Below are 18,055 nucleotides of genomic sequence, written 5' to 3'. Positions count from 1 at the left end.
CGAAAACTGAATGATATGCAAAATCATTAAACACCTCCCTTGTCATCTTCAGGATTATCTCCTCATCAGGTGGGGGAAATGTGAGCAAGATCGGGTACAAACCTGTCTTATAAAACAAGATACGGTATAAACCACATTAACTACTTGTTAAAAATGTCATCGAAAAGAATCCTTAGTGTGATTTATTCTCTAATCCACTTGCTTAGTTTCAAAGGAGTGAATTTTGGTTTCGAACTGGACTGTAAGTATAATTTTCATGTGACCAAAGAAGACGCGAAGGTGAAAATGCATGTGTTTTTATTGGTCACTGAACCAACACTTCAATTTTGCATTTCAAAAAAAGAGGTATGCCTCAGTGGCAGGGCACATGCTCTGCATGGAGGCAATCTCAGGTTGAGTCTCCAGGTATGGCTAGCATGCTTCCAAGTCCCTCCTGAAACCCTGGGAGAGCTGCTGCCAGGCTGTGTTGGCAATAAAGGACGACGCGAGCTGACTCAGCACAAAGCAGCTTCCTCTTCTACGTATTTTAAAGGCTTATTAGGACTCACCTGGCAAACTAGAGGAGCTGGAACCTGACTTAATGCTCGAGCTAGACAGGGATGTCCAGTCGTAGGCAGATTCTGTCCTTTTCAAAGCTTCTTGATAGTTGATGTACAACTGCTTCCCATACTGCACAAAATAAAACAGAACATGTGAACCGTATCCCCTTAGTTGCAGGATTCAACTCTCAAGCTTACCCAAGTCGTACCCACCGCACAACTTTTAATTTCAGAACAGCAGGCTGGCACCTGCCAAACTCGGGGATATAAAGAAGTGCTGTAGCAGAAATGTTATTTTTATGCCTGGTTTCAAAACTGGAGACTCCACTACCTTAGCTGAGCAATTGGCAGAGGTAAGTCAAAGGCCTGAATAAAAGATAGTTTTGACTGGTTTTGTGACTGGGGGTTTGCAGGACCTTTGCTGGATGGGCAATATTCTTTTCAGGATATTTTCTCTCACCTGTTGCAAAACACACAGAGAGGAACAAAAATACAGCAACCCAAATGCTGCAAGATGTAAACGGGAGCTGTGGCTGCCATTTCTCTCTCCCTTGATGGTGGCACACAAGGAACTTCTCCTTTAATTCTTACTTGTGAGGCTGGTGACATGTGAATCTCAGTGACGGCACTATTTACACTTTCCCTTCTCTTACCGGACATAAAATGAATGAAATCTATGGTGCAGGGAAAATAGCAGATCTTGAAACTCTGAACATGGGACAGATGAGCAAGACATACCTTAGCTATTCGGATGCCATTCACCCACTGATGAAGGGTTCTAATATCATCACAACACAAATATTTAATATACTGCGATTTCTTTTGGATTTGTGGATGCTGTTAAGAGAAGCATTTCAGAACCAAACATAAGACTTTTCCTAATAGAGCAGCACAAACATTTTCAGTATTATTGTCATAGCCTGCAGTGTTACTACATTTAAATGTTCAGGAAGGCCACATAATTATTCTAGAATGTTATGCTTCATAAAATTTAATTAAAATACATAATCTTTATCTTCAAAAACAGAGTAAGAACTTGTTCTTTATCTTCAAAAACAGAGTAAGAACTTGTTCTTTTTCTTATGGATTTTAGAGGATGCTTTAAAGCAGTGATTCTTAACCTTTTTGAAAGAAACGCCCCCTTGAGCCATTGAGGAAGTTATCATCGCCCCCCTCCCCACGGTGATATCTTTTTATTTATTTATTTATTTATTTATTTATTTATTTATTTATTTATTTATTTATTTATTTGTTTGTTTGTTTGTTTGTTTGTTTATTTATTTATTTAAGACACTTAAATCCAATGACCCCTGAAAACAAAATTGAATTCCAAGAAAATGAAATGCCCCCAAAAAAGTAACATTTAATGATTTAGTTGCAAGTGAATTTTAAGACGCAAAAAGAAATATAAAAAGGGCATAAAAACAAATGCAGGAACTAAAAATTTCAAGACAAAAAGTCTGAAACTAAATTAAAATTGGAGGAAAATATATATTCATGCACACTGTAAAAAGGCTGCAGCCATCTTCACAGGTTTGGCTTGCTCCAGCGCCCCCCTACCTCCCCCTTCTGCTCCAGTGCCCCCACACTGCCCCTTTTCGTTCTACCGCCCCTCTGAAAAATGAAATCGCCCCCTGGGGGGCATTATTGCCCACGTTAAGAACCACTGCTTTAAAGCTTTCTATTCAAATCAACACTGGATGATATAATCTTCAAAATACTGCAAAAGGTTCATCTTTCTCTTTAATACAGATACCAACACGGGTAACTGAACTATATCCATGGTTTCTTTCCCCCTTTGAACTTTAATTTATATTTCATAGATACTACTCTGCACTAACCTTTAGTACTAGACAATAGTCTGTAGGGGCTTTATACTTGTTGCGATAATCTTGCCCGTAGTAAACGTTTACATGATCCAGCTGAAGAAAACACACAAGATCCCGTGAGACCTGTAAATAAAAGCACACATAATTTAGGGCTGCTTATATATGCAAGTAATAAATTGTGCTAAAAACATGAATCATTTCTAAAGAAGGAATCTTGAATCAAATAAGGAGATCGACCTTGAACATTATGGTAAAATTCAAAGTCCTAGTTGTAGCCTATTCAGACTTGTTTGGCTCGGCACCCCAGCAGCTGAAATACTACCCTTCTCCACAAGACCTTATGGAAATTGGCAGGAGAGGGCCTCGTCTGTATGCCCTTTCGATCGTCAAGGGAGCTGTTTATGTGAACGGACCTTTTTTTGTGGCAGCCCCCATCTATAGAATTTTCCTCTCAAGGAAGTTTACCTTGTCCCAACTTGGCTATATTTTAGATGCAAGCAGGTGAAGATATATTTGTTCACACAGATGTCTTGACATAAGAAACAGAACAACTGGTCTGTTCAAGTAGTGTTCACTCTGCACAGAGGGACAGGGAGAAGACTGTGGCTTTCTGAGGCAATCTGACATGTTTGCTTTATTGTACAATTATATTTGGATTATACCGATTATGGCTAGAACCCTACAGGTTTTTAACACACATGGAAAGGAAACTGCGGAAGTCATCATGGCTAATTTATGAGGTCCTGGCTGCATGCCAGATACATGACTTGTTGCCTGACAAAGCATCTGATCAATTAAGTGCAGTGGAGTCCATGGTTCCCCTTCTGGGTGTGGTAAAAAGCCATTTTTCTTTTTGTGTGAGCGACTTTGAGACCTCAGCAGTGGGAAATGATGCTTGCATTTAAGGAATTAATAGGAAGCATTAAAATTCAAAATGGGCTCTCTCTCTCTAAAGGTTATTTTTGAGACAACATTCTCTAAAGTAAAATATTAACCCACTCATCCTGAATGGGGTAAATATTAACACTGAAAAGGGAAGGGTCACCACAATATTTAATCTAAAACAGTTTACAAGGATCAATCAACAATGAAAGATATTTCGAATTAGAACAGTTTAATAAGTGTTATGAAAACTTTAGCGTCATTAAAGATATGACTAGCATATAACTTTTAAAAATTTTTTAAAGTGGGATATGTTAGCAGTAGACATCAAGAAATGAACAGAAGTAGAATTTATAATGAAAATTACATTCCGTGAAGAGAACATCTAACATTGTTTATGACCAGTGAGTTAAACAGGTATTTTCATCCAAAATTTTAGTCCTGTACAAAAAGTCAGTAAAAGGAAGGATTTTCTCAGATCAAACATCATCCGGTGCTCCAGGGGGAACAATCCAGTGTCATCTGTCTGCACAACAGGCGTTCCTCTCTCAAGCCCACTCCAAAGGGCTACTGGACTCTCTGGAGCAGAGTTTTTGGCGTAAGGAGCACATGGCAAACTTTAGCAGCCACACCAGCTGCAGGTGACCTCAAGACGGTTTCTCTCCCAGGAGGCACTGGGGTGGGGGCGAGATTCATACTCCTGGCTCTGCACTGAGCTACACCAGATTTTAAAAGTTTAGCATTTTAATAATCCTGGCTGTCAATGCACATGAAAGCTTAACTTCTGAGATTCTGAACTGAGATTATAAAGATGAAAAGCCAGCCACCAATCCAGGAAGATAACATTTGTGGCAATGCTCTATAAGCCTGTATTATCTTATACACAGAGACTGATCATTATACACAGAACTTGCTCTTCCAGGCTTGCTTTCCTCTCTCCCGGATGCATCATTTCTATAACTATCACTGTGCTAAATCCAAACCTTTCCCAGTCTAGGGATGTTAGAAGTCACTGTGACAATCACCCACGTCACTCATGCTATTCATATTCATGAGCTGATTTGCATGGACGTATGAGGCGGAGTCAGCAGTTACATGAGGTTTGGCGGGAGAAGGAGGAGTCAGATAGGGCTGGTTAATCAGAGAGAGAGAGAGAGAGAGAGAGAGAGGGAACAGATACTGAGAGATGTAGAGCTGGTTAGGAAATTGGGTAGAGAAGGTGGTAATGATACAGAAAGAGAAAAGAAGTACATACTGAGAGAACTGTTGATGATTTGCTTGTGTATAATGTTTAACTGAGAAACCTCTGTTATTATTCAATCTGCTTCACTTCAATAAATAAGTTCTGTTTCTGTTCACAAGTCAAGTGTTCAGACAAACGTCATTTATATTGTGGACTGAGGTAATCCACTGGTGGCAGCAAGAGGAAAATACGACGTGAGCCTTTGTGACAGAAGGGCAAGCAAGGGCCACAAGGGCTAACGCCACAGTCACTTAGGATACCATGATTGTGTATGCGCACAGTGGCTGAGCCTTGGGACTGAGAGCAATTTGGATCTGGCATAACTTAGCTCTGTCCCACTTTTTGAACTTTCCCTCCCCCTCCTCCCCCCGCACCCAGCTTCGTGGCTCACCTACAGTTGTGCTGACAGACCCATCAGCTGCCACAAGGACCGTTGTGCTGGCATAGGAACGTTCTGCCCATTCCAAACCCACTGTGTCTCTTTGAGAGTGGAGTGAATGGCGAAAGGGAAGGGCAAAAGGCTGGAATACTTTTATTTATTGATTTATTTACTGTATATATACCTTAGGTTCCTGTTAAAAAATGGGACTCAAGGTAGCTTATTTATCCCCTTCAATGGACGTGCTCCCCAACCAAAGGTCTAACCTCCTGTTAAAGTGTTACAACACTATTATCTTTTACAGCTCCTCTTTGTTTTCATGTCTGTTTCAAAACCAGGAGACTATCAATATTACAGTGCTTTTTCTAGCTACATCTTCAGGGGGGCACGGTGGCACTGCAGGTTAAACCGCAAAGCCTCTGGGCTGCAAGGTTGAAAAATCAGCGGTTCGATTCCACGTGACGGAATGAGCTCCCATCGCTTGTCCCAGCTCTTGCCAACCTAGCACTCTGAAAGCATGTAAATGCGAGTAAATAGGTACCACCTCAGTGGGAAAGTAACAGCATTCCGTGTCTAGTTGCACTGGCCACGTGACCACGGAAACTGTTTCCAGACAAACGCTGGCTCTACGGCTTGGAAATGGGGATGAGCACCGCTCTCTAGAGTCAGACATGACTGGACAATTTGTCAAGGGGAACCTTTACCTTACCTTCTAGCTACAGTCTAAGTTCAATGGAACTAAAGAAATCTGTTAGCAAGACCCAGTGCAGCACAGTGGATAGAGTGGTGGACTAGGACTCAGGAGGCCTGGGTTTGAATCCCTGGTCAGTCATGGAATCTCACTGGGGAGGGCAGGACCTCATGAAGCGGCGCCATAAATATCTCACTTGCCTTGCAAGCCTTTCAGTGTGTCTGTTTTTCACCTTTAAAATATGACAACGACTAAAAGGCTTAACCTTGTGTCCGAAAGAAAGAAAATCACCTTTGCTTTTCCTTTCGGAACATAGTAGATCCCAGAAGCCCGCAGAAGAAAGTAACGCTTCTTCCATGATTTTTTGCCATCGTCTTTCAGCCACAACACTCCCTCGATTTCCGGCACTGTCACTGAGCTTCCACAAAAACATTCCTAGAACAGAAGCCATTTTAAAAAAAGAAAACCTTGAAGACAGAAAAATGAGATATTCACACAAACATTACCTCTAACAGCCACTACCTATAATGAACCTTCAGGTCTCTATTTATTAGCTCTTAAATAACCAGCCGCATGCCATGGAATTACAACTTTCTTTTGCCAGGTGCCCAAGCTTTTGTTTTGTTTGTAATTTAAGGCTGCCAGCTCTTTTTTCCTGCCCAGTCGTACATTCCTCCTGCTCACGGACATTGCCTTGCTAAACCTGATCATGGCAGAGTATCGCTGTAGATTCTCCCAGGAACATAAACAGGGATGTTGTAACGGAATAAAAGACAGACTCTTCTGTGTGTCGGGATACTACCAAGATCACCTGGCCACCTCTCTCCTATCAGATACTGTGGATTCTGTGAATTGTAGTGGGATAAAAAAGCCAAATTTCTGAATGTTAGCCAATACAGGCAGTGCTTAAGCATGCTGAGAATAACATTCAGAGGATCACAGGCTCTGCCTCCTCCATCCCCCCCCTCCACGCAGTCCCTCATTTCTGACAGGCCCAATAGAGTTGGATGGAGCTTTGCAGGCGGGACATAACTCACTCCAGCATTACAGAGTGGCAAATTCACACATTTACGGTTATGAGTCAGGAGCGGGTGATCTCAGAGAGGCCAAAGGCCAATTCTTACTTTGACCAGTGACCAGAGGGCTGCCCTTCCCCCGGAAGTGCTGGGAAGGAAAGTTGCTGAAAGTCAGTGAGAATCAGCAGGATGGCTTCCCAGCCACTTTCCTGGCTTTGCAGCAGCTATTTGATATCAATTTTATTGTATTTAACTTCTTTATTAAAGTCAAAATTATTTACTACTACATTATTTACTACATCTATTTTGTTTCATATAGACTTTTCACCAACTGAATTGGTTTAATTATAAGAGGAAGTCTTCCACTGGAGTGTTTGTTTCCGGACTTCACTGTGAATTCAATGGAGATTTTGTTTTTTCCTGCCTATTAAATGTCTGAATGGATGAGGAGCTGCTTAAGCATCAGAAGACTGCAGCTCTGTAATTCTCTAGTGCTCTAAACAGTCCCTCATGTAAAAGGAAATAATAGCCATCAATTAACCTGTAAGAAATGGATATTACTGGAAGTGAGCTGTCTGACTGAAAACATCCTCAAATAATTATGTCAGTGAGGTACAGGAAGCTGAAATAAACATTAAACCAGCTCTCATGAAGCCAATAGAGTGGCTGGGAACGTGTGCTATGGATTTTCAACAGCTTTTAAAAAATGAATATGAGGGGACATCTCTGGGTGCTAGAAAAACTTTGGTGTCCAAATGATCCCCAGCTGTACACTGGATGGATAAAAATCTATGATTTTTTTAAAAAAATCAAATTGATTTAAATTAAAAAATCATTTAAAAAACTTAAATTCAAATTGTGAATCAGTTTGATTTAAATTAAATCCATCCTGGCATTTGAGGGCATTGTCCCTTTACAGTTTGTAAAAATATCCTGGCTGTAAATAAGTAAATGCAATAGTAAAATGGCCCCCATCTTATAAAGCTTCAGTGAAATCATACCTCCAATAGCACCTCCTTGTTTCTATCTGCCATTTCAGAGGTTTCTCTTTTCCCTAGAAGATAATTCTGTAAGAAAGACATTAACATTTCAGCTGATACATCAAGAATAGCTCGGAGTTCCAGAACTTATCCCAATTCACCTTGATGCTGATACAAAGTTGTGTCCCTGAAGAAATTTCCACTAGGTTGCTCCCACCAAAAATATATACTGTATGATATTTTTACTCTCCTTGATTTTTAAAAAGCAAGCAGAATATTTATACACAACCATAAACGTAAAACAAAGCAAAAGACAAAGACAGTGTTATACATTCCTAAGTATATTTCTTCTAATACACGTTACCTGAATTGGGACACAATGAGACCTGTCACTTTACAATATATTTGGACATCATGCATCCAAACGTGTTTAATTTAAAAATATAAACGCAAATACTAGAATTGTGGTGAGGTGCAGAAAAGAAGCACCATACTCACCTGAGGATTTTTGAAAAGTGCATATTTTTCTATACGTTCTACAAACATAAGTTTGTTTTGACTGTCTCTTGTCCAATTGAGGAGGTTTTCAACTAAATTTTCATGGTCTTCAAAGATTCTCTCTGCATAATTACAGGTAAGGTAAAATTAAAAAAAAATCCAAGCCCAGCCTCCTCATTTCAATGGATGGAGTCAGTGGCTTGGTGACACATGACAAAAGACATGAACAAAACTATACTGTATAATTAAGAAGAGTATTTCTTAGCACCACAAAGGCAATAAAAATACTTTACAAATACATGATTAGTATAATAACTATGTGTACATTAATTTCCTATCAGTCATGAAGAGTACATAATACAAACAGGACCCATTATGCATCAAAATGCACTTACAATAGTGCCTCGAATAGCGAGCGCCTCTATTAACGGAAAAACCGAATAGCGATGTGGCTTTCGGGGCATTTTTTCGCTTTGAATAGCGATTTTTCCTATGGGCAATTATCGAATAGCGATCTTTTTTTCTCCCCATTGAGATGCATCGAATAGGTTTCAATGCATTTCGATCAGGAACCACGGTTCGTGTTCGCTATTTTTAAAGGGTTTAAAGTTAAAGTTTCCTGTTTGAAATATTTGAGATCGTAAAGTGCAATGAATAAACCCTTTGTTAAGCCAATTTGATCTTGTTCTGACTCTTTGTTAATTTGTTGTTGATTCCCCCCCCCTTTGAGATGCATTGAATAGGTTTCAATGCATTTCAGTTGGGGAACCGCGTTTTGAATAGCGATGTTTCCTATGGAGATTTTCCCATTAACAACGGCAATTCATTCCAATTGGAACGGATTAGCCGGCTTTCAATGCATTTCAATGGGAAACCGTGTTTTGAATAGCAAAGAAATCCAATGACAATGTTTTTTGCGGAACGCATTAACATTGCTATTCGAGGCACCACTGTAAATGTATATGAGCAAATATAGAAGAGCTACCATTCAAGAGAGAAACTGTGTTTCTCTTTCTCCTTATGTGTGCAGATAGGGCTTCAATGAACCCAGATCTGGTTACAGAAATTTTTTTTTCACATGCACTACCAGAACTGACCACTAGATGGTGCCATGCTATGCATTCTTCATGTACACGTATTCATAGCATAGTCTCTGGCTAGCTCCAGTGGCTGGTTCTAGTAATATATGTGAACATAGTTTTTTCCTGATTTTCTTTTAATATTTTTAATATTTTCAGACCGTGGATAAGTAAGTCAGTGGATACTGATCCTGTGGATAAGGGGGTACTACTGTGTCATTCCTTTTAAAGAAATATTTCTTCATAAAAAGGTCAATCTTCATAAAGTTCAAATTCATCTGCGCAAAGAACCTACAGGTTCAATACTGAACAGAAATAATTTTAGTTTTGCTGAGCAACGTACATGACAACAAAACAGTAACTGAATTATGTTCAGAATTGGCCTCTATCCAAAGATATCTCAAGCATGAAATGCAATACTAAGAAAGGCTGTTTAATAAATTTAGACACGGATGAAGGAGACCATTTATTTTTTGAAGCCGTAAAACACAGAAGCATTGTTAACAATGTTTGTAAAAGGGAGCATGAGCAACATGGCTGGGCCTCACTGCTTCTACCACACTTGTGTTACTGTTTTTTTTTTTAAATGAACAAAGAAATATTTAACAGAAGCAGAACACTTTTAAACTATACTGAAGAAGTCAAAGAAGGGTGTGTGTGAACATAACACAAATGTGTTCCACTCCACTCCACTCTGAATTCATGTTCTGATAGGCGACAATTTTCAGAGGAAATTTACTGAGAACCAAACTCCTTGGGAAATGATGCCTCAACTAGTTTGCCCACCATGCTCTCCCTCTTTCTCATTCCACTTTTTGTGATCTTCTCCTTCCGCAGTCAAAGAGGAAGCTACTGCATAGAAATATGATGGGCAAACCCCACTCCCAGGTTTGCAGAAATACAAAGAGAACACAACCCGTCTCTCCAACACCTTAAAAGAGGATGCTAATAGGGGTGGGGTTGAGAACCAGGTGGGATGAAAAATAGCAGGATGGAAGAAAGAACAGGTAGCTACAGAATAAAGACACCTGTCTTGTTATTTGAGTAAGCCATATTTGTTTCATATTGAAAAATTACTTTCAAAATGTCCTCAATGGGGGCAAGTGAGAGTTCGTTGAAAAAACCAATGGAGAAAAACAGAATTTTAAATGGACTTGGGCCTGAGCACAAATGTGCTCACACACAGTTGAAATGAATGAGAGAAAACCTTTAAATGTAGTTTGATGAGGACTGTACATACTCCAGGGGTATGAAATGCTAACCTACTGTTAGATGGAAAACTGTAAAATCTAATCTGCTTGAAAAGACATCTGCTATTTGATTATTATTTCTATTGTATCAAATGGTATTTGTTAGTACTGTTCACTGTCATGTATGACAAACATAACAAAGCCTATTCTATGGATGTTTCAGTAATAAAATATCAATCTATAGGTAGACAAGTTTTTTTTAATTCTACAGCTGGTAGCCAAAATGAGCCACTTTTCAAAACTTCAATTATATATGGCCTCATGAATATTGCTGAAGTGAGCATAGATTCCTAAAAGCTAAGATCATGGGGTCATTCTGCATCCATATGGAAAGTGCCTGTATTTCAAATTTTACTAACCCATTTGCAATTCAGAGATGGTTTCTACCAGAGACCAGTCTAAGCTAAATCCACAATGAGACTTGTCCATCAAGTTGTCCAGCACTTGTCTCACTGTCTGCCTTTCATCTACCATCATCGTTTTGGAGCTGTCATCAGACATATGGACTCGTATTACGAGCTGTACATGGAAGGGGGAGAAAAAGAGAAGAGTTAAACATCAGTCAAAGAAAACAAATATGTTTCGCCTTTGTGCTGAGGTTATTTCGGGTTAGTCCCCTTTTGCTACCAGTTACATTTTACTCAGAACTTTGGCTTCATGACTTGGTATTTGGTGAATTACTCCAGTTTTCCTACTGATTTTGTTTGCTGGTTTTAAAGAGCTTGTTAAATAACTGCAAACTAGGATTTGATTGGACAGTTTAAACATTACAGTTCTGATCAGCAAAAGTAAAATAAATTAGCCTTATTTCTCATATTGTGGATACGCCACCATAATACTGGATTGTAACCACAGTATTTGATAGAGCAAATTACTATGGGATGTGTTATAGTTCAAGATTTCAAATTACTTAACTACCTAAAATGAAATATTATAAGAAGTTATAAACTTTAATCTTCAACAACAACAACAACAACAACAACAATAATAATGTGCTGTCAAGTCAATTCTAACTTAGGGACTCTATATTCTATTGCTATCTCCATAAATCAAGAACTTTGCATAGCCAGACAGTGCAATATGATGCAAACTACTGCAACAACTGGGAGTAAGACCCAAGAGAAAAGGACTTCCGTGAGTATATTCCAGGAGGAAGAATACTGATGCCATGTATGAACAACCCTTAACCGTTAACTAATTCCCCAACAGCAAATTAACCAAACCAGTCCTGAGTTGCATATCAAGACGGGCTCTGAACAACCGGCAGGTGAAGTGGGGGTGGGAAAATGGAACCATGGTTTACCTTTTTAACTTGTGCTTCTTTAATCTTCTCCAAAGCTACCCGGATCTTTTCAGCCTTCAGCTTTGCAGCCTGTTCCTCCTGTAGAAGAAACAAAGTTTGTTTGACTAAGACTAAGTTACATCTCAACCACTGGAAAGCTTTTGAATCCTAAGGACATACTGGCATCAATCGCTGGACTAAAGAGAATGATAGGATCCCTTCCAACGTAACCACTTAAAGCAAAACACTTTTTGGGCCATTTCCCCTATTCAGCCTCCACCTCCTATTCCAACTGTCCACCCATGGTTCCAATAACAAATTCTTCTACAAAAAGCACATGTAAACAACCAAGTCCAATAAAGGGCTTTGCCCTTTTAAGATTCCTTCTTAGCAGTGAACAACAGGACCCACACTAATTACCTACTCTAGCCTTCTCTCTTTTAAGTACTGTATCATTAATTTAATAAATACGTGCTATCCAAATTCAGTTTTCCTTGACCTAACAAGTATTTTTCATCAGTTACCCTCATGCTGCTCTTTTTTACTGACGGAAGAGCTGTCTTCTCCACGGATTTTCTCCTAGTCATGTATAACTACCTCCTGCCCCATGTTCTCAGTGCGTACTACAATGAGTAGTGAAAAAGGCAACAGCTGCTAGTGGCTGTAGCCCTTGTTCATCAAGAAACATAATCATCTTCCGTGGATGTATCGAGTAAGTTGATAACAGTAGTGATAAATGAGGCTGGAAACATTATCTGAATAGTCAATTATGCAAGAAAACAAGGAATGTTAATGTTGTCAAGCAGGCATAAGAACATGGGGTCTTATTTTTTTTAATCATGATGGTAGTTCTATGCAGCATGAAACTCTGGAAACTCTGCAGTGCATCTCTCACAGAGAGCAAAGTATACAGCTAAAACAAATAACACAAGAGATTTAAATATTCCAAAACATTCCAAAACTGTAGTTCTCCTTAACAGGAACTGTCTTGCACACCAGCATTACTATAAAGGGTGTTTAACTTTAACTTTAAATATGACGTTCCTTAATTCAGAAGTCTCTGCTATGGTTTGCAGAATTCAGGAAGTCCTTGATCGCCCATAAACAACACAGACCACTTTATTCTTTAGTACCAAACTTAAGAGACAAGATATACTACGAGAAGGAGGAAAGAACAATCAGAGCAAAAGCAATGCAAAGTGTTCTGCTTATATACTGTCCTTTAGCACGTAAAGCACTCTCTGGGTTGTTTACAAGCAGAGTCTACACTGTAATACTGCATCATGAACAAATGATGTGTGCCTACCCTGCTATTCCTTTTGTTTGGATTGTTCAGTAGGGTGGATTGTGAAGAACAGAAATCTACCTGTTGTCTCACACCTCTGCCAAATGCAGTGGTGCCCCGCATGATGATGATATTCCGTCCTGTGAAAATCGCTGTTTAGCAAAATTGCCGTCATGCGAAAAGCCTTTCCCCATCGTAATGCATTGAAACCTGGTTTAATGCGTTACAATGGGGAAAATACCTCGGCGTCCAGCGAAGATCGCCCATAGGGAAGCCATAACACAGGGCAGTCATTTTGCGCAGCTGAAAAAATCGTTGTCTTGTGAACAAACGGTTCGCAAAGCATGGACCTAATTGACATCAAGCGAAAATCCCCCATTGGAACGACTGTTTTGCAAATAGCTATAGCGATCACAAAAAGTCATCATTATGTGGATTCGTCATTTAGCGGGGTCATCATTTAGCAAGGTATCACTGTGGCGGCTTTTAGATAAAAAGGAGGGACAGTTCCTAAATTTGGTCGTTATAATCATGAACAGAATGTTATAATTTCTAGTCACTCATCTGGCAACTCTGTCGTGACCAGTTTATTCAGGATTAAATTATTCCTAGACAGCAGCATAAGAATTTGTAACTAGATCAATGACTAACGAAAGACAGAGTAGCAAATATGAGGTATCTATGAGATACACTGCTGCAGACACTGAACATTAAAAAGCCCACTTCTGCAATTTAACAGGAAATTACTGTGATTATTTACTACTGATTTATAAAGAGAAACATTTGTTCAAGATGAACTAGAAATAACTAATATCATTTTATGAAAGTTAAAGAGATGTTAAAATTATTTGCAGGGTCAAAGGTTGGCTTAAATGTTCTATCAACAACTCTCTCATATTTCACCACTTTCAACAAAATCTCTTGCTTTCATAAATCTACACATGCATTGGGACTGTCAATTTCTAATTCAGCCTGAATGAAGAAGTCAAAAGCACATCCAGAGGTATGGTGTATGTTTGCTTTTTTGCTTCTATAGAACACCTACATTTATTGATTAATACAAATGCTTTATAAATCATAAAATTGATAATAAATAGCAGCAATGAACTAGATCCTGGATTGAAGGGAATTTTTAAAATTAAATGTAGGTCAAACTCCTACTGATGTTTGTGTAAGGTCTGTGCAACTGCAAATAACTGCAGCTAAGATGTAAGGTGCCTGGTCATAGAACCAACTAAAGATAGGCCTTGGCACTTTGCTGATTAGATGCAACAGATTACGCAAATCTTACTCCAACACCAACAGGATTCTGGCCATCAAACTACACTTCCAACAAGGAGCCAGACTTGGCACTGGAGAAATGAATCTTTTACATTTCTTCTTTCTTGTCTCCTGATGTCTACTTTCTTGTCTACTGCTTTTCAGTTAAAAATATAGCACCTATATAAGCACTTACTTCCTGGTTTCATCAAATCATATTTGTCTATTTGATCCAGACAAATGATTTACTGTATGCTTGTTCTCTGAACCAAAATTCCAAATCACCTGTAAATCATGTTTTCTATTGCAGGTATAATTCAAAATATGTCTGTTTTGACTTAATAGCAGACTACTGTTTGATCAAACCAGGGACTCACAGAGAACCCTGGTGTCAGGAGTGGTTTCACTTATCCATGGTCTAAAAATATTTAAATTACTTTTTATATCCCAGAAATACATACTTCTGTGGTGTAGTTGTCACTAGAACTGGACACTAGAGGGAGCTAGGTACCATCCTATGTACAACATTCACTATTAACTTCAGTTTTCAGCATGGGGGGGGGGCTTGGAATCAATTCCCTGCAAACATGGGGGTCATACTGTACTTAATGGCTTGCATCCTGTTACATGGCACAGTAAATCACACTACAGTAGGCCCATTGAATCAGTGAAGATTTGATGAGTTGTCATCTCCATAAATTCCATTGATTCAAATGGACCGTAAAGCAGAAATTAATATTTAAGAGTAACAAGCTGATTGCAAAAGGTTGGTAGTACTCACAAGAAAATGTAAAAATGAAATTTATACAGTATTCACATTTATATTAGTTTTTAGAAAGATAGCTGTACAAGCATTTTCTCAAGATAGGTACACGATGAAATATAAAGTACAGTACTATGAGAGAGAGAGAGAGAAATACTAGCAAGTCTTATTTTGTGAAGCCACTGGGGTTTCTTCAGATCTCGTAGTGAAATATAGCTAATAAATGCTCACCTTTCAAGATGACTTGCCAGCAAAACTCAAAACTGAAAATAAGGCGAACAAGACTTCAGGCAAGAAGAGCATGCAAGGATTTGCTGTTCATGTAAAGTGTATCTTATGTAACAATAAAGGATCAATCTGTCCACCTCAGGTAAAACAAGACAAACTATTCAGGACACATTTAGAAGATGAAGAAACATCTTTGTCCTCGAGGACCATGATTTCTTTAGAGCAGTAATTCCCAACTTTGGTTCCTTAGATGTTCTCGGACTAAAACTACCAGAAGCCTCCATCACTGGCTGTGCTGACCAAGACTTCTAAAAGTTGTAATCCAAGAATATCTGGGGACTCAAGGTTGAAAACCACTGGACAGCTTCATTCTCCAGAAATCAGGCTAGTAAACAAAGCCTGTGTTTACCTACCAATGACCAACAATAACAACACAAAAGCAAGCTCATTTGTAAGATGTGGAGGTCAGAAAGGTTATGGTATTATATTATATCACAGAACACATTTCCATAAGTGGCCTGATGGAATACATTTCAGGGTTTAGAAAGACGCAGAATGCTCAGAAGACAGTGTAAATTAAGACAAACTAAAAGGATTTGTCCTTAATAAGAACAGTTAGTTCTAAAGTGTACTCTCTTACTAAAGCTATTCTTTTTTTTAAATCCACCTTCTGAAAAATGCTCACTATATACAAAATACAAAAGCCTGATGCAAAATTATGCTGAAACAGCTTTTTAAATACAGCGGTGCCTCGCTAGACAGTTACCGCACATGACAGTTTTTTCGCTAGACATTGACTTTTTGCAATCGCTATAGCGATTCGCAAAACAGTTATTCCTATGCGGGAATTTCGCTGGACAATGTTTGGTCCCTGCTTCGCAAACCAATTTTCGCTAGATGACGATTTTGACAGCTTCCTCCGTGCTCGCAAAACAGGTGTTTTCAGGACCTAAGCTTCGCAAGACAGCTATTTAAACAGCTGATTGGCTGTTCGCAAAGCAGCTTTCCTATGGCCAATCTTCATTAGACAACGATGATTCTTCCCCATTGGAACGCATTAAACAGGTTTCAATGCATTCCAATGGGGAAATGCTTTTCGGTAGGCAATGATTTCGCTAAACAGCAATTTCAGTGGAATGGATTATCATTGTCTAGCGAGGCACCACTGTATTTGTTTGGACAAATACGTCTTATTACTTAAAATGCAGGGTTTCAAAGTTTACAATTAAAAATATTGCCTATTTATTACAAAGAAGGCATTGTTTTACCCCTGGTTCTATTCATAACCATATTATTACATGGTAGCCTAAATTAAAAGTATGGGAAGAATAATTGCTAAGGGCTTTTAAGTGCCTTTTTCCCCACCATCACCTCCCACAGCAAACGTCTTTTGAACCTAAATGAGACTTTCACAATCTAGTTGTGCTGTGTTTGAGGAACTAGCTATTCAGAAAGAGTCAAAAGGTTTATGGGCCAAGCTTAAATCCCTTAATCAGCACATCATATCCTGACTGTGAATCATAAAGATCTTTAGAACCGAACCATGAATCAAAAATACTGATGGGTAATTCTAGAGGTCCTTCAAACTTATTACAGTAGTTATTTGTTTTAACAGAAACAATGCATTTCTTCAGACATTATAGTCAGAATCATGTTGTCCATTTAAAATGTTTCCGAACTCTGTACAATGGAGGATGAATGGACACAAAAATATGGATAGGTCATTTGTAGCCTTGTGCTACTCCTTTGATATACAAGAACTCCCTAATCCAGACTTGGTAGGGCTGAATAAAGGAAAAAAATCAGTTGTCAAGGTCACACCATGTGAGACGAGCCTCCTGTAATCACTCTTAAAATGCTACCTCTGTCTAACTGAATGGCAGCATGAATGAAATAAGTATTTTTGCCCATTCTTCTCCACTTCTCCATCTGGTTTATCAAAAATCAGACAAGCCTACACACTTTCCATTCAGATACCTAACTCAATGAGCTAAAAGAGTCGGTGTTTTAATAAAACCTACCAGAAATTAACGAGTCAGTTCAAAAATACTTGGATGCTGATTGGTTTTAGTTACATTCAAATTTGTAATTTCTAAATAAAAGCACAAATTAAGAGATTACACTTCATATGGTGATATGGAAGAGTAGTACTGTAATGTGATATCCAAATTGCACACATATATTGATTATTATCAAGCTGTAGCTGAATACCAAGAGAAGTGGCAATGACAAGGAGGAAGCCAGGCAATGTGCTTGATTGGATTTATTCATCTAAGTGGGGAAGTGTAAGAGTGCCATTTATCAATTTCACTAACTACACTGACGGAGTCTTCTCTTCTAGGGTCTAGACCTGCCCTGATTCAAGCTCTGGCGCCCTCTAGGGAAGATCAATGCAATACGTTCTATGCAGTACCATCTCTGATAGTTGGAAGCGATAATCTTTTATGGAGCCACATTTCCTCTAGTGTGGCAAAACAGCAGCATGTTTTTTCCCCCCAAGGCCTTTGGAGCCCAGCCTGAGGAAGACCTGTATGGGTTGAAACCCAGCTTCTGTGTATGGATTTTTAGTGGTCTAATAAAAAGGTATCACCAGCGTTACCTTTGGAATGTATAGATCAACTACTGGAACGGTATACCAGTCAGCTAAATCAAAAGATAGGGATTAGCCTAGAACACACAGATGTGACTCATCTTAAAGATAAACATAGACAAAACAGACAGACCAGCAACACCATTCTATCTACAAGGAAATATTCACATGCAGGTGGAAAGTAGATCACCTTGGTCAGCAAATGAGAAGGCTTTCCTGCAATGTTTCTCAGAAGAAGGGAGGTTTCCCTGTCCAAATAGG

General features: G+C 39.0%; 1 protein-coding gene across 1 annotated transcript in view; it reads right to left on the bottom strand.

Moving 5' to 3' along the window:
* RAPH1 (Ras association (RalGDS/AF-6) and pleckstrin homology domains 1) overlaps positions 1–18,055 on the bottom strand; it is a 100,097-nt gene that overhangs the window by 9,420 nt on the left and 72,622 nt on the right. The window contains 8 exon segments of the mRNA XM_020814481.3: positions 549–669; positions 1,278–1,376; positions 2,381–2,491; positions 5,855–5,998; positions 7,581–7,646; positions 8,058–8,179; positions 10,746–10,905; positions 11,690–11,767. Of these exon segments, the coding sequence (XP_020670140.3) occupies positions 549–669; positions 1,278–1,376; positions 2,381–2,491; positions 5,855–5,998; positions 7,581–7,646; positions 8,058–8,179; positions 10,746–10,905; positions 11,690–11,767 (901 nt within the window).

The sequence above is a fragment of the Pogona vitticeps genome, chromosome 1, assembly GCF_051106095.1.
Source record: "Pogona vitticeps strain Pit_001003342236 chromosome 1, PviZW2.1, whole genome shotgun sequence".
In the NCBI taxonomy this organism is placed as follows: domain Eukaryota; kingdom Metazoa; phylum Chordata; class Lepidosauria; order Squamata; family Agamidae; genus Pogona; species Pogona vitticeps.
Note: the sequence above shows the minus strand (reverse complement) of the source record. Positions and strands in the feature narration are given on the sequence as shown.